General features: G+C 40.6%; 1 protein-coding gene across 3 annotated transcripts in view; it reads right to left on the reverse strand.

Annotated features, from left to right (window-relative positions):
- Window positions 1-389: 389 nt before the first annotated feature.
- Window positions 390-26,162, reverse strand: part of LOC139454174 (uncharacterized protein KIAA0513-like) — a 101,320-nt gene continuing 75,547 nt past the window's right edge. Inside the window, exons 5-9 of one of the 3 annotated variants that reach the window (XR_011652447.1) lie at window positions 17,864-17,999; window positions 9,916-9,984; window positions 9,558-9,652; window positions 2,721-8,533; window positions 390-2,603 (exon numbers count right to left, since the gene is read on the reverse strand). Coding sequence is in view for 1 of the 3 variants with exons in the window: in XM_071235725.1 (XP_071091826.1) it covers window positions 8,484-8,533; window positions 9,558-9,652; window positions 9,916-9,984; window positions 17,864-17,999 (350 nt within the window). In the remaining 2 variants the exon portion in view is untranslated. Of the gene's footprint in view, window positions 8,534-9,557; window positions 9,653-9,915; window positions 9,985-17,863; window positions 18,000-26,162 lie in introns of all 3 variants that reach the window. The other 2 variants (XR_011652446.1, XM_071235725.1) reach the window with 2 other exon arrangements.

A 26,162-nucleotide genomic window follows, 5' to 3' on the forward strand; every position in this document is an offset into this window, starting at 1 on the left:
CATCTGCTTTGTTTTTATCATCAAATTTCATTTTTTCCGGACAAGGTAATGTTAAATTTTAGAAACTTTGACAAAAAATACTCAGATATTTAAATGACAACTTTTCATGCAATGTTACTTGAGGTGACGTTTCTTTTGCAGTTCAGTATATTATCTTGGATATGCATTTTCAGGTTATTTTAAAGTTGCCACAACACCATTTAAATTATCTTGACGTTCCACCCACCATTTAAATTATCTTGAAGTTGCCGTCACTTGCCTGCGTGTTATAAACAGGCTGCCATGATATATTAGATATTGCTGCTGACTGTATAAAACAACATTCACTCACCCATCAGGATCCCAAGTTGTTAGTTTATGAAAGACAAGAAACTTGTTGATTTCAGCTTTATTAGTCATATTTTCTACAGCAAGTTATTGCGGCTGGCTGCTCGCGGTGTGAATCTCCATGTAACAAGGCAAGTCACAGCTTGCACAACGTCAACACTAGCAACGGTAACTGTACACAACTAGACAACTAGCAACATTCTCAGTGTACTACTGCCTGCAGCATGGGGGGGAGGGGAGGGGAGGGCAGGGGTGCCAGGGCTGGGGCAGCTTACCCTGTGGCAGCTAGGCCGTGCACTTGGCAACAGTCACTTCCTTCTGCAAAGAGGCCCTCCACTTACCTACACACACGTCTGTCCTGCTGGTTACTGAAAGTTTAAAAGTGCTTGCAAACACCTATTTTGTGTATATCGTTGCCCAAAACATAAATCAAACCAAATATTTATGTGAAATAGTATGTCCTTTGTTGGAAGAAAGCTTGAACACCCAAAGTCTAAAATAGAATTAATGATCTTTGATTTCAGGCAGGACAGACACATATTGTTGCCTGTACATACATTTTACCTACAACTCATCAGTTCTTGACAGAAGAGATACTGTCTATCAGTTATTGCCTATTGTATGCAGCAACTATGTGAAGAGAGGCCCTACCTCTGGCGCCCCAGCCCGGGAGAAAGATGTACTTCTACTGGTGTCTCATGGGCTTAATATCGTAGGGATCTTCTCTAGAAAAAGAGCAACTTAGAGGCATTCTTGTTGTACAGTATTGCTGATTCAAGCCATGAACACTGGGAAAACAGGAGGCAGGCTCAAGCAAAATATGTATGTGAAACAACTACTTGCATTATCTTTGTGTATTGGGGGTGCGACAACAATTTCCGTGTGGAATACTATTACCCAATTATTGACCATCCATGAGGGTGATATCATGTTTTATGGTTCCAGGTAACTGTTCAGTATAAGTTTCCTGGGTCCACAAAACATGATGTTGCTCAAATTGTGGTAATTACATTATTTAGAAAACAAGAATATTTCAAATTCATGATGATGCACAACAAGTTTGCTCTACACTCTCTCTGATTGGCTGAAAATATTTCTCACCTTTGAGTCCATTGGCTTAATCATGCAGGGCAATATCACTTTTGATTGCTGCCTGGCAGGGTGGGTCTCAGGGCAATACTATGTTCTAAGGAAGGTCACGTGACACTTTCTCTTCCAATGACAATACAGATATAATTTGTAAATGTAATAATAGCCGCTAGCACAAGCATGTGGGTCATCTGTGTAGAACACTAGCCACTATAACAAGTTTATGGGTTATCATTGTGACCACTAGCCACTACAAGCAAATGGGTTATCTCTGTAGAATACTAGCCACTATAACAAGCATATGAGTTATCTGTGACCTACAAGTCCCTATAGCAACCACATGGGTTGTCTGTGGGACTCACTAAGAACTATAACAATTATATTATTATTTCTACTACTATTATTTGCACAAAGGCATGATAGATTTCTTCCCCCATGGCATAAAAGAATATGAAAAAAGTGCTTCGAAAAGATACAATTGTAGGTCTTCAGGCAAACATAGTTAAGAAGAGTTATCTCCCTTCCCCTACAGTCTCTCCACTCTACCTTGTGTACTCTGTGCAAGGTTCACTCCAGCTCTTCCCCCTACAGTCTCTCCACTCTACCTTGTGTACTCTGTGCAAGGTTCACCCCAGGTCTTCCCCTATGGTCTCTCCACTCTACCTTGTGTACTCTGTGCAAGGTTCACTCCAGCTCTTCCCCCTACAGTCTCTCCACTCTACCTTGTGTACTCTGTGCAAGGTTCACCCCAGCTCTTCCCCTACGGTCTCTCCACTCTACCTTGTGTACTCTGTGCAAGGTTCACCCCAGCTCTTCCCCTACAGTCTCTCCACTCTACCTTGTGTACTCTGTGCAAGGTTCACTCCAGCTCTTCCCCCTACAGTCTCTCCACTCTACCTTGTGTACTCTGTGCAAGGTTCACCCCAGCTCTTCCCCTACAGTCTCTCCACTCTACCTTGTGTACTCTGTTCAAGGTTCACCCCAGCTCTTCCCCTACGGTCTCTCCACTCTACCTTGTGTACTCTGTGCAAGGTTCACTCCAGCTCTTCCCCTACAGTCTCTCCACTCTACCTTGTGTACTCTGTGCAAGGTTCACCCCAGCTCTTCCCCTACAGTCTCTGCACTCTACCTTGTGTACTCTGTTCAAGGTTCACCCCAGCTCTTCCCCTACAGTCTCTCCACTCTACCTTGTGTACTCTGTGCAAGGTTCACTCCAGCTCTTCCCCCTACAGTCTCTCCACTCTACATTGTGTACTCTGTGCAAGGTTCACTCCAGCTCTTCCCCTACGGTCTCTCCACTCTACCTTGTGTACTCTGTGCAAGGTTCACCCCAGCTCTTCCCCTACAGTCTCTCCACTCTACCTTGTGTACTCTGTGCAAGGTTCACTCCAGCTCTTCCCCTACAGTCTCTCTGCTCTACCTTGTGTACTCTGTGCAAGGTTCACCCCAGCTCTTCCCCTACGGTCTCTCCACTCTACCTTGTGTACTCTGTGCAAGGTTCACCCCAGCTCTTCCCCTACGGTCTCTCCACTCTACCTTGTGTACTCTGTGCAAGGTTCACCCCAGCTCTTCCCCTACAGTCTCTCAACTCTACCTTGTGTACTCTGTGCAAGGTTCACTCCAGCTCTTCCCCTACAGTCTCTCCACTCTACCTTGTGTACTCTGTGCAAGGTTCACCCCAGCTCTTCCCCTACGGTCTCTCCACTCTACCTTGTGTACTCTGTGCAAGGTTCACCCCAGCTCTTCCCCTACGGTCTCTCCACTCTACCTTGTGTACTCTGTGCAAGGTTCACCCCAGCTCTTCCCCTACAGTCTCTCCACTCTACCTTGTGTACTCTGTGCAAGGTTCACTCCAGCTCTTCCCCTACGGTCTCTCCACTCTACCTTGTGTACTCTGTGCAAGGTTCACCCCAGCTCTTCCCCTACAGTCTCTCCACTCTACCTTGTGTACTCTGTGCAAGTAGATAATGAACCCATAGAGGCATATAGAATAAACTCTCAGGTAGTGGAATGGTAGTGGAACTGAGGGTAGTGGCTTTGACTGAGTGGAGCTTGGGTATTCATGACCAAAGCTGCATTGCCCTGAGTTTGGAGTGCTTGAAAGAGATATAGAGATATACCGTGTTTTAGTACATAGGGATCCTGATTAGTTAATTCATGTAACACCCAGGCAACAGCAACAAGAATGCTCTAAGATCGATCCATTGTGTTTTCCAAGCTATTTGCACTAGGTAGGGTAAGGATTATGCTTACAAAATAAGGTGAGTGTTGAGTTGAATGTAGCTAATTGTTGAGTATATGAATGATAAGACTCAATCCTCCAATTTAACAAACCACAGTATCGACAATGTGCTTACCACACAAAACAATATAGGCATATGACAACAAAATAGGAAACCCATTTCACTTAACAAATACCACTGAACTTGTATAAATACAGGACTGTGTAAGAACAGAATAAGAAAGCCTTCAGTACCATAAATGGTAAGTAACAAATTATCATACCAGTAAAATCCAGAATACCAGTAACAGGAGTAACAATACCTTTAACAAAGCTGTCACATCAGTTGCTTTGTGGCAACACTAGGGAGAAATATACCAATGTCAGCTGCATTCAACATATGTCATCAACTGCAACCAGCATGTCAACTGACACCAGAAGCATGTCAACAGACACCAGTAGCATGCCAAATTCAATCAACAGCATACCATAATAACCAACAGCACATCAACTGCAGCCATAAGTTTGTCCAGTGCATATCTGTTGCATGTCAAATTTAACCAACAGCAACTGGAATCAACAATATGTCAACTGCAGTCAATGCCACTTCATGTAAATAGTGATTGTACGCTGGTAAAACAGGCAGACAGTTTCTAGTGTCTAGCACATCAATTGCATAATCTTTAAAGATCATCAGAGCTACAGAGTTAACAGGGAATACCAAACCTGTGTCTTGCCATTTATACCAGATGGTGGTATTTGCTTGAACATGATGCTCTCCATCTGACAACATTAAATATTCCTCTAGAAACCTAACAAGTAAACATTTGGAGGGCACATTTAGACTACATCAATAGGGTGTGTGGCTTTAATTATTGTAAATCTTGAAATTCTTGCATGTACAAATTAACATGACTGGTGACCCCTAGCCAAAAATAAGACTCAATATCAATCAGCTCCCCGCATCCCTTTCCCAGTGGAATGATACATATCCTTGTTGTTATCCAACCTTACCTTAATCCATTCAAACAGAAAATAGCACCGCTTATTGGCACTGAGAAGAGCACTTCCGTAAAAGCAATAAACAGTGTTTTCCTAAAAACAACACACAGTTTCTACGTTTATTCTGTTGACTGGCATTAAGGAAGTTCAAATGCAATTAAATAATTGAACCAACAACAGTTCACTGATTGGTATGCAGAGAAGGTGTCAACAGACTTGAAGGCAAATGGCAAGACAAAGGCTGTAGATCTGAAGAGTGTGATGAAGCCTATCGGTGCGCATTGGGTCGTGTCGGCCTTTGACGCAGGTCTGCCTGTCTGGACTGCCGGAGTGGTCCAAGTTGCCTAGTTTGACATGAGTGGGTAGAACTCTCGACCCCAGCAGTGATAACTCACCAGATGTCCATTATGTAATTTCTATTCTTTAAATGACATTGTTAAATACTTGTTACAACTGCTGCTCAATAAACCATGTTTGTATTTATTTTCAAGTTGGTATTTCCAAAGTTTGCAGTGTGGCTGCCTTATTGTTGATAGTCAACAATGAGAAGTTTAATTAATGCAAACAAATACCACTTGCATTTTTCGCATTTAATTCACGCTTGGGTTAATTTCAAGATTTCCAGTATCAGCTTATTTCCGCATACTCAACCTCTAATCAGACATTTAGTCTTAACTTTGGTATTGAGAACTCCAGGACAATGTATGAACATTACAGGTTCCACACATCCCTTCAGTAAGACAAGTACACTGTCGTGTGGCACTGTAGTAACTCTGTAGCTCTAATGCAGTCTAGCTACATGAAATGTCTATATATATATGCTCAAATCACAGTATTAGTACTAGTATTATCTCTATATGCTCAAATCACAGTATCAGTACTAGTATTATCTATATATGCTCAAATCACAGTATCAGTACTAGGAAAATGATTTGTACATGCTCTGTATAATGTCACATTAACAACTCTTTATGTGAAATATGGCAGTTTGTCACTATGCAAGAGTAACTCTTCTATTCATGTTACAAGCATTCTATGCAAGCATGCCACATGGCTGACGCTCACCGAGGACCAGCATCAGCGTGTGTACAACAGACAGACTACCACATTCTAAACTGCAGGAATGGCATTACTAACACACAAACCATCATCAACTTTAGATAAATAATATACATAATACTTCATGATAAGTATTTCAGGTTAATTGAATACAAACTGTCTTTATGACAAAAGGAGAGGGTATATTCAGAGAAGAGCTCTTTGCAGCCTTGACATCAGACAGTATTACCAATGTCTGCTGTCTGACATCACACAAAGGGGGGACTACTCTCAAATTAGTGAACTGGGTGAAGGTCAAGATGACGAATGAGACTGTCTCAATAGTGCCCTATCTGTCTCCATATATCTGATTTGTTCAGATTTTGTAAACACAGCTCAGCCAAGAGGCACCCAACATTCCTCCGAGATATGTACTCTTAAGTCAACATAAGATGAAATACATGATGTAATACTCACACAAGGGCTTATCCCCGAGTCTGTGGTTGACAATCGCCACAGTACACCAACTATTGTCACCATGTTTTATCAGGGTTATATTGGATTATGAAAGTTCAGAAAGTAACTTCATTTCAAACAGTAGAGGATAACCAAGATCATTGATATCATAATTATTCTGATACCTACACTAGAGCCTAAATTTACTTCAATAATAATGTCACTGTTCCAATGCAACAACACATACAATTTTAAGTACACAATTTGTGAATATCAAACCGTGGCTAGTTTCTTTTATACAAGGATAAAACATGAAACTATATTGTACTATTTGTATTTTCAAAATCTACCAAATACTATCTACTTCCAAGATTGTCCTATTCTAAGTGCTGTGAATGAGGCTGCTATACACCTATGTCGTAAGCTATGTACACCGTGGAACAAGTCAACATGAGATGAACAACATGATGTAATACTCACACAAGGGCTAATTCAATATCTGGCTGACAATGTGAACATAACAAGTGGCGCTACTATACAAAAGTGGGAAAATAGTCTGCCTCAGTTACTCCATCAATTTGGTTATTTAAAAGAATGTTCAAAATTTGGATTGGCAGATCTCAGCAGCTGCTGCCATCCTGGGCCAGGGCATCATGTCTTCAAATTGTGTTAAACCTCATTAAAATTAGTGCTCGCTACCGCTTAATTAAGATCTGAGGACAAGTCAGAACGACATTTTATCTGACCAATCAGAGTGTGGCTTACAAGATCATGAAAGTGACAGTCAGAAAGTGACTTCTGATCCTGAAAAGATTGAACACGGGGTATTCCACAATGTTCGTTTGTTCTTTTTTCAAATTTTTGGTCAAGAATTTGCCAAAGTATGTTTCAAAGCGTAGTCGCCCGTTTGAAACTAGTGCTGTAAAGCATGAGAAGGCTGCCTTCTGATTGGCTAATGTCGACTTATTGTCATTCCATTGGTCAGTTAAAATTGGTGAAATGGTTGGTGTGACACTTTATGGAATGTCCTCAGATCTTTGTTTAGCGGTAGCAAGCACTAACATCTGATTTTGTTTCACATCACCCCAGAAATACTTGCCTTGATGATGCATTGCTCAGTGTAACATCAGCTGGGGTAGTTATCAAGTGGGATTTGCTCCCAATTCTATGTTTCTCTCTATTTCAGCAGATGTGTGATTGAATGTTAGATCCACACTGTAATTTTCAGACAACATATTCTTTTGCTAAACCTAAAACATAAGTAACTATAACCAGACACTCTTATTATACAAAGCTACAAGTATGTCATAATGATGTTAATCTACAAATATTTATATTGTACAAATATGTGAAATATGAAATTGCAATTTCTAAAGGCATACAATTTGTTCAGCATTGCACCCTACCCACATGAACTGTAAAAGACAATGATTGTTAAATATGTTCCGAAACATATATCATGCAACCATGCCAAAGACTCATTCCGTCAGCTAATGTGTCAATGAAAATAAACTTTGACACCTGACATCTCTTAAACACCATTAACCATTTCCTACAAAATTATGAAGCATGAGGGCAATCCATATATGTGGCGACCATCTTGCTGTGCTTCCTCCCTCATACTGTCCACATTGTACATTGGAACAAACCTACATGGATTGATGAGGTTGGAAGATGCAGATGGGACATGGATGGCTTGTGTGACTTGGGATTGGGCTATAACTCACACTGGGAATAGGAGAAAGTTGAATTGTTTCAATCACTGAGATCAAATAAATATTTGTCAATCATAGACTGAGCCATGTCAACATAAGATGGATATGGAGAGAAAATTCATCATCATCATCATCATCATCATCATCATTTTAGTCATCTTCATGAATCAAAAGGATAGTACCCTACCATCAATTCCTTGAAATTGACAAATAAACAAACCAAAGCCATAACCAGTTTCTTCCCTCATTCAAATAATCATGATAATACCCCAACTTCTCACAATCAATATTTGTTCAATAACCATGATCCAACACTCAATGACTTTTACAGACAGACACCTGCAGAAACCTGCAGTATCAGCCAGAATGAAACTACCTGAATCAAATTTGAAATTTTGGCAATTTCAGAAACAAAACCTTTGAACAGAAGCCACTTGAGTGACAAAATAACATTGAAGTGTTCCCTGTGCACCACATGCTCATGTTCCTGCCGGCGTCCTGCAGGGGTGGTCACACATGCAGGCGGTGTGGCGCCCTTTCATGGTCATCCGTGTACAACCTGATTTCAGCCTGCTGCTAATCTATGCACTAGTTCCTAAGGTATCCATTCCTACACAGGCCACATTACACAAATGTCAATGTTCTTTAGATTTTTCCACATTATCCCGCAGCATCTGCACTTGTTCTGAAAAAAGAACAACATAACAACAGATGATAAAATTATCAAGTTCACAAATATTGAACAATAGTTACAAATGTATAACTGTTAATAATTCTAAGAATACTACCTCCATAACATCTTTGCCATAAATCCTGTATTTTGTCATCAGTTACACTAACTAAATTTTCAGATTTTCAACAGACATCCTCTACACTGTCAATTACACAAAATTAGTTGTCCCTGAATAGCACTATAGCAACCCAAGCTATAACATGCATAATGGCGTGAAACCTCAATTATTTCCTGTGTGTGCTAGATTCAACACCTATTGTTATAGTTGTAACTATCTAGCACTTGGTTGTAGTCACATTTAATCTTATATTGTTCTACAGTTTTCTTAAAACACCATTTTGTGGAATATATGCTTTACATCACCTTATTTTAATTATGTTTAATCAGTATGTATACAACATAAGTTGGTCAAGGGACATCGTCCAAACAAATGGGTTCTTTTCTAACAAATTTTGAATGGAGGTAGGGATAATTCTTCTTCAAAAACATTACAGAAACTAAAAGCAGGCATGTCATCTCGTAAGAAGTCCTGAAGTTGATCAATGCAAATACAGGATATATGGTGCTTAGATTTGCATAACGTAAACAGTTGACAGGGGGTGTGGATTACAAGATTTACCGATACCACAATAATATCAGACTTTATAAAGTTCCACGCCTCCAAAAATAGTCTACAATAGTCTCATCTACACCATTTAACTAAATTCAAACTTTGACTGACACTGTAGCAAGTTGTGAAGTCCAATCACTTCCAGACATCTCAAAAAGTTGGTTTTATCAAAACTGTATTTTCAAGGTACATTGATTTTCTGAAAAAAATGACTACCTAACTGGCCAAATCTTTATCATTCTGAATGCAATTTAAGAAGAAACAAATTGGTTTGAATAAATATCAAAGTTCACACATTGACTTTGCGATGATCTCTTGTCTGGGATCAACCTATTTAATCTGCTTGCAACATCGTCACACTCTCACCTTCCCGCAGATTGGCTATTATAGACTGTTTCCGAACAAACTCCAGACATAAATCTTTGCCGAGGCCAAACGCTCTCATGTTGCAGGTGAATGTTCTGGAACATAATCGTCAGCTCAGAAATTAATGAGTTTTTATATTGAAAAATTGCTCATTGTAAAGACATATTCATAGTACATCTCCTGGTTCACTTGCAGTTACATCAACATCTGTCTACCATATGGCAAACAGTCAATGCCAGTCCCAAAGATAATAGGCATACTCTTACTTCTCACATTCAGCATAGTGTCGATCATAGCAGGAAACCTGGCAGGAGATTGTTTCCAAAATGACTAAAAAAAATAAAAAATATATATTTACCCAAGTTGACCAAATGTGATATTTTCTTGAAAATGTCGGTCATCAGTTCTGGCATCTTTTGGAGCCTCTCTGAAACACAAACATCAAAGTAATTCTCAGACAGCGTATCAACAGAGATTTATCTAGGATTTCAAACCCAGGAAGCCAAATTGGGTGGGGCGGGGGGAGGTTAATTGCTATTTTGTTCAAAGTTGAGATTTTTTAGGGTTAGTACGTTTAGGTTTTTTGTGTTGCAATGTAATGACTAACGCCACAAGGCTCTGTAGCTCACGGGTTAAATTCACACATTGTACCCATGTGGAGAATCAACCCTGATCCTTCAGCATAATGAGCCAGTGTTTTAACCACTGGACTACCCCCAACACCCCTTATCAATTAAGAGAATTCTGTGATCATCAATATAGCTGTGAAACAAACATCGCTGTATCCCCAATGTTTGTGACATGATCATATCATGGATTCTTTGACGAACCAAACATGGGATGAGAATCTCACAAACATTGTGTCAGCTACACCTGTAGTAGATGTGGAGTTTGTTTAAAGTAGCGGTGGCAAAGTCACATTCGTACTGAGACTGTGTGAATGTATAAGTGCAGATTGCATTGTTTTTTCATTGACATGACACAATATATGGGAGTGATGCATGGAGTTTGGAGAGATGACACTTCAGTCCTGGTGTACATAGACCGGGGTGGTTCTAAGGCTGGGACGGGTAACTCGGGTACTCGGGTCAGGTGGGTCCTGAGTAGGACCCGGTTACCCACATGACTCCCCGGGCCCGTGGTTATAGTCACATGACATACTGTTTAATAACATTAACAATAAAACTCAATGGTTACACTACAAGTATAGCTAATGTTCACATTTCTTTCTCACTATGCAAGCATTCGTTCCAATCTCATTAAAATCAGATCCTACTTCTCGCTACCGCTAAACAAAGATCTGAAGACATCCCATTAGGGGTCACGTCAGAATGATCTTTCATCCGACCAATCAGTGCGTCACATACCAGATTATGAAAGTGACTGTTGGAATGTGATTCCTAATCAAGCAATCTCGAAAATTTTAACATGGGGTAGTCGAACGATAGTTACGGGTTTGACGACTGAATCCTTACATTCTAGACCATCTATTAGTCATTCCAGAATGGTTTTTTTTGTTCAGGTTTCAAATTTGTAATCGAGAATTTGTCAAAATATGTTTCGAAGCGTAGTTGCCAATTTGAAATTTGTGCCGTAAAGCACGAGAAAGCTGGTTTCTGATTGGTCATTCCATTGGTCGGTCAAAGTTCGCGCAAGGTCGGTCTTACATGACCTGTAATGGGATGTCCTCAGATCTTCGTTTAGCGGTAGCGAGAACTAAGGTCTGATTTTAATGAGATTGGCATTCGTTCTGACTTTTAATATGGTCGAGTATGGATAAAACATCTATAAATTGCAGTGTATACATGACCAGATCGGTTTTATATGTGTATCTAAATAGTTTTTGCCAGGGCTACGGTAAAACAATTCCCATTTGGACATTTTGTACCTGACTCTTGAGACCTATAGCGGGTACCCAGTTTGGGCCTGGTAATAGGGTGTTGGGCACCTGGGTAGTAAATTTGGACTCGTCCCAGCCCTAGGTGGTTCATTGTTATTTCACTCCCAACTGAGACTTCTTGCAGTCTATTTGATTAATCTATTTTCAGTTTGAGATTTATCTTTTCCTCTTTCCCAAAATTATATTACATGGACTTTGTTTGAATTAATTTCACAGTATGAGAGTATCAATACAAACTCCACTTCCTATTAAAAAATATAAAAAATAAAATGTACCCTTTCTTTAGGTTTACAGGGAAGTTGTCAAAACAAAAATACATTTTCAACTCAAAAATGTAAAAGAATTAATGGGATATTGCTTTTATCAGATTTCTATGCAGTATTTCATCTGCGACCAAACAGCACCCTTACAATGACTGGCGACTGGATCTGTAGCCAGGAACCCTTGCTAGTCATGACAGTCGGAGGGACGGGGCTAGAAGTAGATATCAGCATTCACCAATCTCACATAACACTACCCACACATGTCACATGGACCAAAATGACAGAGAAAAGCCTTGAAAGGTCATGTTCGATCCGATTGCAGTAAGAAACGGATTTTGTTGGTACAATTCCCTCAAGGATGAGTGTCAGTCACCGATCCCCAGTCAGTAATCATGTGCTGGCTGATGATGTCACATGATGTCTGATGATATCCGTCAGAGAGGATAGGGAGTAATTCAAATACAGCAAGGCTTTATGGAGCTGAGTCCTTCACTTCCACAGTAGTGAATGAATGTAAATCTGCAGTCAGTCATGTTCCAGCTGTATCACTGTAGTCTGTACAGAACACATCTGTTGACTAGTGTGATGTGTTGTATGTCACAGCTGCCTCTCAGACAGAAGAATGACCACTGAAGGAAACAGTGGATGCGAGGCCCCAGCCTGATAACAGTGCCGACTTGACCACACTCATGCTGTGTGTGGTTGTATGTTAACTGACCACCTCAAATGTCTGTCTAGACTGTGTCTCTTCAGTAATCAATGTATTCCTTGAAGTATCTTAAATAGATTTGTAACAATGCTTTGCATGTTTGTCAAAGTTCTGTAATAAAAGCCCTCCTGAAGATCGAATTAAATGATCTATAAGTATTTGGCCAATGGTTTGATTGGAATGAGAAGTGCTTCCCCTATTACACAAACTTGCTCAATCCATGACGTAAATGTTTGTCAAACACAGTTGCACTGCTTGCAGCCATGGAGCTGGGGCATCAAGCAGTTAAAGGAGGTAGAACATATAGGTGGCCAGACAGCAGTCACACCTGGACTAGTACATTAAATTCAGTTGACCATGATGGATTAGTACATTGAATTCAGTTGACCATGATGGATTAGTACATTGAATTCAGTTGACCATGATGGACTAGCACATTGAATTCAGTTGACCATGATGGATTAGTACATTAAATTCAGTTGACCATGATGGATTAGTACATTGAATTCAGTTGACCATGATGGATTAGTACATTAAATTCAGTTGACCATGATGGATTAGTACATTGAATTCAGTTGACCATGATGGATTAGTACATTAAATTCAGTTGACCATGATGGATTAGTACATTGAATTCAGTTGACCATGATGGATTAGTACATTAAATTCAGTTGACCATGATGGATTAGTACATTAAATTCAGTTGACCATGATGGATTAGTACATTAAATTCAGTTGACCATGATGGATTAGTACATTGAATTCAGTTGACCATGATGGACTAGTACATTAAATTCAGTTGACCATGATGGATTAGTACATTAAATTCAGTTGACCATGATGGATTAGTACATTGAATTCAGTTGACCATGATGGATTAGTACATTAAATTCAGTTGACCATGATGGATTAGTACATTAAATTCAGTTGACCATGATGGATTAGTACATTGAATTCAGTTGACCATGATGGACTAGTACATTGAATTCAGTTGACCATGATGGACTAGTACATTGAATTCAGTTGACCATGATGGACTAGTACATTGAATTCAGTTGACCATGATGGACTAGTACATTGAATTCAGTTGACCATGATGGACTAGTACATTGAATTCAGTTGACCATGATGGATTAGTACATTAAATTCAGTTGACCATGATGGATTAGTACATTAAATTCAGTTGACCATGATGGATTAGTACATTGAATTCAGTTGACCATGATGGATTAGTACATTGAATTCAGTTGACCATGATGGATTAGTACATTGAATTCAGTTGACCATGATGGATTAGTACATTGAATTCAGTTGACCATGATGGATTAGTACATTGAATTCAGTTGACCATGATGGATTAGTACATTAAATTCAGTTGACCATGATGGATTAGTACATTAAATTCAGTTAACCATGATGGATTAGTACATTGAATTCAGTTGACCATGATGGATTAGTACAGTAAATTCAGTTGACCATGATGGACTAGTACATTAAATTCAGTTGACCATGATGGACTAGTACATTGAATTCAGTCAACCAAGATGGATTAGTACATTAAATTCAGTTGACCATGATGGACTAGTACATTGAATTCAGTCAACCAAGATGGACTAGTACATTGAATTCAGTTTACCATGATGGATTAGTACATTGAATTCAGTTAACCATGATGGATTAGTACATTGAATTCAGTTAACCATGATGGATTAGTACATTGAATTCAGTTAACCATGATGGATTAGTACATTGAATTCAGTTAACCATGAAGGATTAGTACATTGATATCAGTTAACCATGATGGATTAGTACAGGGAATTCAGTCCACCATCATGGATTAGTACATTGAATTCAGTCCACCATCATAGATTAGTACAGTGAATTCAGTCCACCATCATGGATTAGTACAGTGAATTCAGTTCAGGATAAGTAAGATAGAGGCTGCAGTAGGTGTAGCGTGACAATCAACAGAACAAGTTGGCCATGTATTGTAAGGATGCAAACAACCAAGAAAGATGACAGGGGTGGGTAGTGAACATTAGAGATGACTTGATCAATAATGAGTCTTGCATTCATGATTGGTCAAACATTCGTTCAGTTCAGCCCAGTCCAGTTAATGTAGAGGGTGGCCTTTAACGTCTACATACACATTTCCCGATGTCCTCTATGTGGGTAAGGTCAGGACTCATGGCTGGCCATTGCATTCTGGTGATGTTTTATTTGTGCTGGAGGTAGTCGGTTACGATACGTGCAAGTTGGGCACAAGCTTTATCGTCTGGAAAGACACAATGTGGTCTAACATGGGGCATACAAGCTGCACAACTATTGACCCCAGTATGTTGTCTCGCTAGTACTGATCCTGCACCATATCATGACAGACCAACCCCCAATTCTGTCACACTGCCATACGTTGATGTTTGCAAGACATTTGTTAGAACAACTCAAGACGCGTTGATGCCTAGCCAGAAAGTCCAGAGTGAATCTGGCTTCATCAGGAAACATTACACGAGACCACCAGCCACCCAGCCACTTTCTACGCTCTAAACACCATTGGCGTCTGTGTAGAATGTGGCGAATTGTTAACGGTGCTAAAACACCTACGTCACATAAGCTACATGCAGGCCCATTTCTAATCGTCTGGCCAGTGAAGAGTTTGGTCTTGATTTCCTAGATCTACAGAGCCTGGTTTCTGATTAATTGATCCTGGACTTGTGTTGTTGACCTAGGGCGCCCTTTGAGGGGCCGATTATTAACATTTTGTATCTGCAGAAACCTTTTTCAAAGTCTGCAAGTCTTAGTTGAGACACGTTGAACATACTGGCTCCCTCTCATGGAGTTCTTTCAGTTCAAGCATGGCAGTAGCCCTCAGGCATTCATTATGTTGTAGACGAGGCATTTCCAATCTCATCATAAGTCCTGCATTAAAGAAAGAGTAGAGAGCTTTTGTGTCACTGTGGATAATGAGAATCAACAATACTAACAGCTTACAGCAATTCGACAACCTTTCACTGATGTGTCAAAATAAAAAATGGACCCCTACCCACATGCACGGACGAACTGCATGTTGTGTTGGTGCATAAGGTTTTGGTTCCAAAATCTCTGGAAGTCCTTTTCCAAAGCTGATGTTCGTCTGACAACATATCATGACATTTATATTTCATGAACGCTACTTTTTTTGAGAGCATAGTTGCAAGCTTTTTATCCTTAGAATGTTTTTGTTGCTGATTGCATTCAATAATCATAATGCTAGTCTGCTTTTCCTGTATATATTATTTATCAACAGGGAATTTTCTACACAAGTTTGATTTGCCTAAAAAAATCCATCTGAATAATTGATGTTTCATTCACTGAAAATTTTTCAGCAGCAGCAAGAACAAGAATATATTGTTATTAATATATCATTCATTCTACTTCAAGCTGGTACTGTTAATTTGTACACTTCAGCTGTATCATAATAGGCTGATTTCTAAAGCACTACATCAGCTTAATTTACCTCAAAGTGGTTCAACAATCAATGAATGACTCCATAAGGGAAATGATTTTATGTTAAACCATCACAATATGTGGACATTTACTGGCACGATAAGCCAAGTACAGACATTGATTGAGGACAAAAATAAGATGGTTAAAAGAATCAGGACAGGATTGATTATTCTTAAAGGGGATTGACATGACAATATGCCCACAGCACATCAGATATATTGATATTATACTGATTTATAACACTCCATTCACTCTTGAAGAAATTATTTGGGACAAAATAAGTTTTCATACATTTTTGGATGAAAAGCTAATATTAAGATTTCATTTGAAAAGAGTATAATCTGCAGAAAAAGGTTCTTTTTGAGATGTGAGAATAATGCTATATTTTGAGGCAATTGTGTACAGTTATGTGTTACATATTGAAATGGCTGTTATGGAATTCCGATATTCCACTTCCTAGCATGGTCCTGCATGCATACAAATGTACACCTGCAACAGACCAGTATAACACAGGCATCATGTACGTACCCACACACAAACACAAACATTCCAGTCAAAACCAAATTAATCTGTACGCCAGTTAACTACAAAGTCAAATTATTAAACAACCTTCTTTATATTTTCAGCATCCCATAAGTTCACACTCACAAAAGCTCTTAGGTTTCTGATAACCTTTAACTGCCACATGCCTTTAATAATTCAAGATAATGCACAAATAAAGGGATCCCATTACTGTCTGACACACGTTACTCCAGGACAACTCATAATGAAATGAACCAGACTCTATTTCACATATTCATTGATGTTGAGGAGTTTTTTCACTGATCTATGGCACCAATTACACAAATGAGACGTAATTATCTTCTCTACCTAATGAAGTCAAGTAACTTTTAAAGAAATGATGGAAACTCAGTGCTTTGGTTTCATAGTATTCAAAGTGGAATACAATCCCCAGCCGAATAGGAGAAAATAAAGACTGTTTAATGGAGTTTGTATTTTTCTCACACAAAACACGAACATATCCTCTGTCATGGATGGAGCTGAAATGGATGGAGATGGGACAAAGAAAGCAACAATAGCATAATGCTGCAGTATCAGACCGTTGGCAAGTGAAACTAGACGGGACCAAGCTGGAGGTCCAGCGCACCACAGTTCTGGATGGAGTGGTTAGGAAAGCTGTATTTATTCAACTGCTATTGATTCCAACCATGTTGCATCTCATATTAGATGCCCAGTTTATCCTTGACTCCATTACAGTCAGTGCACGTCAGTTTGATGGGAAATTAAATACTTGCAAAACAGCTCTGATTATTTTTTATTTTTTTACCCGTCAGCAGTTCAGAGAAAACATTTTCTGTGAAAAATTTCATTTCTTTACAATTCAAATTTCTTGTTTCTTTTCTTGCAGGGGTGTTCTGTACACATGATTCAATCTTACTGAAGCTTTGTCTATCTGTTTGCCTTCACATGTGTATCACTTGTAACTAAACTAAATAAGTGAGTGAGTGAACTGGGTTTAATGCCTCTTTTAACAGTATCCTAGTTATAGTACTGTGTGTCAGATTACTGTTGGAGGAAAGCCCGAAGTGATGCAGGTCTCAGACCTTTACCACTTTGGTGAAATCCACAACCACGGGTATGGTGCTGACAAACCTAGATAGATAATCAGGGTGAACAGGGATCTCACAATCATATAGGTTTCTGGTGTGCTCAAGGGATGCAACTCTGCACAGCGAATTGCAGCACCTCAGATGAATAGGCCACCCTTGCCCCCTAAACATACGATATGCCCCCGATACAGGGGCCAGATACCAATTCAGTCTGATAATTCTGGCAGGCCCATCAATACCATTGTTGTCAAAGGAGTTAACAAAATCTAGAATGCCTGCAACATGTCACTTCTATAATCATCCAAAGCTTGAGAGAAAGAGCATCAGGTACAACTACTTACATTGTCGGCATGGGTCTCCGGGATCTCTCACACTGAACTGCATCAAAGAATGCAGCATTCCAGAAGCGCAAAGACTGCCATATTGGCTGGTCACGCAGGTAGCTGTACAGGAACGATTTGTTCAGTTGCTGTCCAGCTGGCAACAAAGAAACAAACAATCATCATCATCATCATCATCATCATCATCATCATCATCATTGTAATGTACAAATCTTTGGTATATTTCGGTCAGTACACATTGAGACCCATCAGATTGTACATGTTGTAATATGCAATACAGCATATAACCGTAAACGTATACGTAATTGCTACATGAATTAACGTATATCACCACTGATCTTACTGACTGTTTCGATTTGGCGATGTGATAGTTCGTGTGACATCACCTATATTCGTAAATCTGTTCCACGAAACTATTTCTTGTAGCAAAATGGCTTAAATCCGCCTTATATGGCTACAAAATTACTTCTAGTATATCTTAATGCATATCTTAATCTTAATACATAACCATGACACATCATCAAATAACTTCTGTCACTGGTGGAATGCATTCTACGTTCCATCGACTGTATCTTTGAGCCGAGATACTACTTCCAGTTTGACATCAATTTGTTGACAATTTGATTGGTTGTGAAAATCTCAGGCTGGAGAGAAGTTTTGCCATTTCGAGACTGAGAAATGTGAGTTGTGGTTCACAAATTATATATTTCTTCTATACTTTATTAACTGAATCTAAAAGTGTTAAAAGAATAATTACATTCTTTATAATGAAATAAATGTTTTTTGTGTATTTCTTTAATGTGAAATTATTCTTGATAATTCAAATAATTAAAACTGTGTGGTTGGTGGTATTGGGAGTGATCCAAATCGCTACCCAAAGCTCTAACCCTCAGAACCATTACAATCATCATCATCATCATAACCATCATAGGCATCACTATCACCATAATCACATCATCATAATCATAATAAACATCACTATCATCATCTCTATGCTATTTCAACATTAAGATTTGCAGAATGCTCCATATAACTGATACTGAGGTATCACTTGTATCAGTTTATAATGTCTACACATTTCTGTGAGAGATCAATTGTTGTTTTCCACATACAAAGTTGACTGGGGCACTGTCACACTCAATCAACTAAGTAACAGTGACAGCAAGCATGTGCAACACACCATGTCACTGGGGCACTGGGGCACTGTGACACAATCAACTAAGTAACAGTGACTGCAAGCATGTGCAACACGCCATGTCACTGGGGCACTGGGGCACTGGGGCACTGTGACACAATCAACTAAGTAACAGTGACTGCAAGCATGTGCAACACGCCATGTCACTGGGGCACTGGGGCACTGTGACACAATCAACTAAGTAACAGGGACTGCAAGCATGTGCAACATGCCATGTCAATGGGGCACTGGGGCACTGTGACACAATCAACTAAGTAACAGGGACTGCAAGCATGTGCAACACACCATGTCACTGGGGCACTGTGACACAATCAACTAAGTAACAGGGACTGCAAGCATGTGCAACACACCATGTCACTGGGGCACTGTGACACAATCAACTAAGTAACAGGGACTGCAAGCATGTGCAACACGCCATGTCACTGGGGCACTGGGGCACTGTGACACAATCAACTAAGTAACAGGGACTGCAAGCATGTGCAACACACCATGTCACTGGGGCACTGTGACACAATCAACTAAGTAACAGTGACAGCAAGCATGTGCAACACACCATGTCACTTGGGCACTGGGGCACTGTGACACAATCAACTAAGTAACAGTGACTGCAAGCATGTGCAACACGCCATGTCACTGGGGCACTGGGGCACTGTGACACAATCAACTAAGTAACAGGGACTGCAAGCATGTGCAACACACCATGTCACTGGGGCACTGGGGCACTGGGGCACAGTGACACAATCAACTAAGTAACAGGGACTGCAAGCATGTGCAACACACCATGTCACTGGGGCACTGTGACACAATCAACTAAGTAACAGTGACAGCAAGCATGTGCAACACACCATGTCACTTGGGCACTGGGGCACTGTGACACAATCAACTAAGTAACAGTGACAGCAAGCATGTGCAACACACCATGTCACTTGGGCACTGGGGCACTGTGACACAATCAACTAAGTAACAGGGACTGCAAGCATGTGCAACAAACCATGTCACTGGGGCACTGTGACACAATCAACTAAGTAACAGGGACTGCAAGCATGTGCAACACACCATGTCACTTGGGCACTGGGGCACTGTGACACAATCAACTAAGTAACAGGGACTGCAAGCATGTGCAACACGCCATGTCACTGGGGCACTGGGGCACTGTGACACAATCAACTAAGTAACAGGGACTGCAAGCATGTGCAACACGCCATGTCACTGGGGCACTGGGGCACTGTCACACTCAATGAACTAAGTAACAGGGACTGCAAGCATGTGCAACACACCATGTCAATGGGGCACTGTGACACAATCAACTAAGTAACAGGGACTGCAAGCATGTGCAACACACCATGTCACTGGGGCACTGGGGCACTGTGACACAATCAACTAAGTAACAGGGACTGCAAGCATGTGCAACACACCATGTCACTGGGGCACTGGGGCACTGTGACACAATCAACTAAGTAACAGGGACTGCAAGCATGTGCAACACGCCATGTCACTTGGGCACTGGGGCACTGTGACACAATCAACTAAGTAACAGGGACTGCAAGCATGTGCAACACGCCATGTCACTGGGGCACTGGGGCACTGTGACACAATCAACTAAGTAACAGTGACAGCAAGCATGTGCAACACGCCATGTCACTGGGGCACTGGGGCACTGTGACACAATCAACTAAGTAACAGGGACTGCAAGCATGTGCAACACGCCATGTCACTTGGGCACTGGGGCACTGTGACACAATCAACTAAGTAACAGTGACTGCAAGCATGTGCAACACGCCATGTCACTGGGGCACTGGGGCACTGGGGCACAGTGACACAATCAACTGAGTAACAGGGACTGTCAAGTCGATACCCAAAATAGCCACTTCTGTCTAGAGACGAAGTTCTCAAGGAATAACTTCTAAATTTACCAGGTTACTGAGGACATTACCTAACTATATTTGGAGAACAGTAGAGAAGCTTTTGGTTGCTACAAGACATCCTTCAGGATTATGATAACTGTTCCTCACAGCTGACCAGAATAAAGCTATCCACGATCACATTCAAACAATTTTAGAAACTGTAGGACAACAACAAAAATAGGGAAACTTCAGCAATTCTCTTTTAAAAGAGTGTGAAAACAGGCAGTGATTGATCTCCGGGCAACAAGGTACCTGGGGCCCTCTCAGGAGAGGAATATGCTGTCTTTGTTGTGGCTTGTATGATCTGTCATGGAGACAGAGAGGCAAGGATTAGGCCTGTGACCAAACCTTGGTCTGAGAATGTAAGCCAGGATTGCTGAAAGAAAGGTATGTGTGTCATTTGTAGGAAATTGGTCCAAGCTTGTTTCCGTATTTGATAAGATGACTTGTATTTATCAATGTTATGTGGATCTTTTCAGTGAACATAAAAAGGAATGGTCATAAGATTCAGCAACAAGTACAGCAGTAAATGTTACAGGCAAGGATGCGGTAAATGTGATTACAGTAGTCAAGAAGATGCTTTCTTCAAGAAACTCCTGGAAACAGTAGGGCTGGCTGCTAAATGTCATGTGCCTTATAAGAAGTGCACAGACTCCATATGAGAATTATGTAACTGCTCATATTTTCCGCAGCTGATGATGCAGGTCGGTGTAGGAGAAGGGGGCAGGGGTTGACAGTGTTATTGTATTCTACATCACACATTATGCTGAGGCATCTTTTTCTGCTTGCTGATACAATACTTATTGAGTTTTGCTGCATTAATAGTGAGTGTGTGCATATGGCTTCCTTCAATCTACCAGTTCCTGGACATGTCTGACTGAGGGTGTATAACCAGATGTCTCATGACAATACCAGTATCACTTCAGGAACTTCATATCAAGAATGTCACCTGCTGTAGAGTTGCTATGGAGATGCAAATTCCATATTCTACATGCAGGTACTTAATTAATACAGCTATGTTTTAATAAACACTATAAAATTAATAAAAATCTCATAGATAGTTAACACTTTAAAACTGAAACAACACACTTGACTTGAAAACAATCCCAGCTCATAGTATGATGCAGTCGACAGCATGACCCTAGTGTATGACAGGCTACCATGTTTCCACACGACCCTAGTGTACAACACACTACCATGTTTCCACACGACCCTAGTGTACAACACACTACCATATTTCCACATGACCCTAGTGTAGTATGACACGCTACCATGTTTCCACACGACCCTAGTGTACAACACGCTACCATGTTTCCACATGACCCTAGTGTAGTATGACAGGCTACCATGTTTCCACATGACCCTAGTGTAGTATGACAGGCTACCATGTTTCCACATGACCCTAGTGTACAAAACGCTACCATGTTTTCAGTGACCCTAGTGTACAACACGCTACCATATTTCCACATGACCCTAGTGTACAACACACTACCATGTTTCCACATGACCCTAGTGTACACACACTACCATGTTTCCACATGACCCTAGCATACAACATGCTACCATATTTCCACACGACCCAAGTGTACAACACGCTACCATGTTTCCACACGACCCTAGTGTACAACAGGCTACCATGTTTTCACATGACCCTAGTGTACAACACGCTACCATATTTCCACATGACCCTAGTGTATGACAGGCTACCATATTTCCACATGACCCTAGTGTATGACAGGCTACCAGGTTTCCACAGGACCCTAGTGTACAACACGTTACCATGTTTCCACATGACCCTAGTGTATAACAGGCTACCATGTTGCACCATGTTTCAACATTATTCCAGCTTATGACAGGCTACCATGTTGCACCATGTTTCCATATGATTCTAGCTTATGACAGGCTACCATGTTGCACCATGTTTCCATATGATTGTAGCTTATGACAGGCTACCATGTTGCACCATGTTTCCATATGATTCTAGCTTATGACAGGCTACCATGTTGCACCATGTTTCCACATGATTCCAGCTTATGACAGGCTACCATGTTGCACCATGTTTCCATATGATTCTAGCTTATGACAGGCTACCATGTTGCACCATGTTTCCATATGATTCTAGTTTATGACAGGCTACCATGTTGCACCATGTTTCAACATTATTCCAGCTTATGACAGGCTACCATGTTGCACCATGTTTCCATATGATTCTAGCTTATGACAGGCTACCACGTTGCACCATGTTTCCATATGATTCTAGCTTATGACAGGCTACCATGTTGCACCATGTTTCCATATGATTCTAGTTTATGACAGGCTACCATGTTGCACCATGTTTCCATATGATTCTAGCTTATGACAGGCTACCATGTTGCACCATGTTTCCATATGATTCTAGCTTATGACAGGCTACCATGTTGCACCATGTTTCCACATGATTCTAGCTTATGACAGGCTACCATGTTGCACCATGTTTCCATATGATTCTAGTTTATGACAGGCTACCATGTTGCACCATGTTTCCATATGATTCTAGTTTATGACAGGCTACCATGTTGCACCATGTTTCCATATGATTCTAGCTTATGACAGGCTGCCATGTTGCACCATGTTTCCATATGATTCTAGCTTATGACAGGTTACCATGTTGCACCATGTTTCCATATGATTCTAGTTTATGACAGGCTACCATGTTGCACCATGTTTCCATATGATTATAGTTTATGACAGGCTACCATGTTGCACCATGTTTCCACATGATTCTAGCTAATGACATGCTACCATGTTGCACCATGTTTCCATATGATTCTAGTTTATGACAGGCTACCATCTTGCACCATGTTTCCATATGATTCTAGTTTATGACAGGCTACCATGTTGCACCATGTTTCCATATGATTGTAGCTTATGACAGGCTACCATGTTGCACCATGTTTCCATATGATTCTAGCTTATGACAGGTTACCATGTTGCACCATGTTTCCATATGATTCTAGTTTATGACAGGCTACCATGTTGCACCATGTTTCCATATGATTCTAGTTTATGACAGGCTACCATGTTGCACCATGTTTCCATATGATTCTAGCTTATGACAGGCTACCATGTTGCACCATGTTTCCATATGATTCTAGCTTATGACAGGCTACCATGTTGCACCATGTTTCCATATGATTCTAGCTTATGACAGGCTACCATGTTGCACCATGTTTCCATATGATTCTAGCTTATGACAGGCTACCATGTTGCACCATGTTTCCATATGATTCTAGCTTATGACAGGCAACCATGTTGCACCATGTTTCCATATGATTCTAGCTTATGACAGGCTACCATGTTGCACCATGTTTCCATATGATTCTAGTTTATGACAGGCAACCATGTTGCACCATGTTTCCACATGATTCTAGTTTACGACAGGCTACCATGTTGCACCATGTTTCCATATGATTCTAGTTTATGACAGGCTACCATGTTGCACCATGTTTCCATATGATTCTAGCTTATGACAGGCAACCATGTTGCACCATGTTTCCACATGATTCTAGTTTATGACAGGCTTGCTTTGATGTAGGAATATTTGACAGTGAGCCAATACACTGCTGCTCCTACAAGACCACAGTGTACTTTCTGTTTCTCCTCACATGCAGCTTTCTTCTTCGTTGCCATCTGTTATGGGCATCTGCAAACTTTGTCAACCCATCTGGGCATTCGCAAAGTTTCTAGCCTCTTCCTAGGCATCTGGAATATTCGGAATCATCAACTTGCTTGAGCCTGGGTACTACTTCTTATCCCCAATAAACCTAAGTTCCACTTGACAGTCACAGTCTACACCCAGCCATAGAGAACCACCTACTGACACGGATATGGCACTACATAATGTCACAGTTGAGTACTCTGTGACACTGACATTAATACATACCAGCCAAGAACTACACCAGGGACAACACTGCTGGATGACAGGAGCTGACCACACTCTGATTAAACCATCATAGCCTGTTACCACCCAGGGGAGCTGGCCACTGACCACTGCTGGATGACAGGAGCTGACCACACTCTGATTAAACCATCATAGCCTGTTACCACCGAGGGGAGCTGGCCACTGACCACTGCTGGATGACAGGAGCTGACCACACTCTGATTAAACCATCATAGCCTATAACCATGGTAGACATGTTGGGGACATTTCCAAATTTGATGCATCAGTGATAAAAATGATGTCAAATGCAATTCCCTATTTTGACTTGTACCATGTGTTCCTGTGTTTTTTCAAGTGAACATTTCACTTGCCTTTGCATGTGTTTGTGATAGGGCAGGATACAGTCACCCATTCACAAACAGAAGGTGTCAAAATCAACCTAACATACTACAACCTTGACATAATTCCCGCATCAGACAAACTCTATCAACAACTGTCAACAACATAAGATGGCCAACAAAACAACTTTTCATCTGGTTTACTGTATAATTACTTAAAGAACCATTGGAAATTGAGGACAAAGTCGAGGAACCTGGAGACAGGGAAGATTAACAAGAGAAAAAACCTGCTCGTGATGACATGGTGGCTCAACTATTGATCTGTCGGAAATCCTGGCAGAGATGGTGTCAGGTGACAACAGGGCAAACATTGGAACACCTCTGATGTTCAAGCAAGTTTTCTCCGCTAAAATCTACTGCAGTCAAAATAACATGACTCACAGTGTATACAATACTTCTCCATTTTAAGCAAATATTCAGCTGATGTCTCCAGGATTACTGGAGTTTCATGGTGTTTTAGGCTGATGGGATCCACTGAAGCACCATCAGGACACAATATGGTGTGTGTAGCCAGCCATACATAGTCGTTTAATGTTTTCACTACCTGCTCATGTTGGTTTAAGATTTAGTATGTATCAAATTTGATATTTAAACAGTTCACATCCTTTTGAACGCATACTGACATTTGAAACATGAAAGTGTGAACAAAGCACAATCTGGTTTCACTTTACCATGCAAACAACAGTTACACAGCGGCTGTACATATGCTGTCCTTCACAACAATAACACTGTCCTACTGTAACAAGAAGACAAAGATGGCAGCAGACATTTTTGACTTATCGGTAAAAAGATTGATGGAGTGAAGGCATATTTGATGGCCTATCAAGAGGTAGATCAAAAATGGAAGTACCAGGTACTTGCTAAATGTAAGAGAACATCGTAT

Source organism: Haliotis cracherodii, unplaced genomic scaffold (genome assembly GCF_022045235.1).
Source record: "Haliotis cracherodii isolate W230 unplaced genomic scaffold, xgHalCrac1.p SCAF_10, whole genome shotgun sequence".
NCBI classification, from domain to species: domain Eukaryota; kingdom Metazoa; phylum Mollusca; class Gastropoda; order Lepetellida; family Haliotidae; genus Haliotis; species Haliotis cracherodii.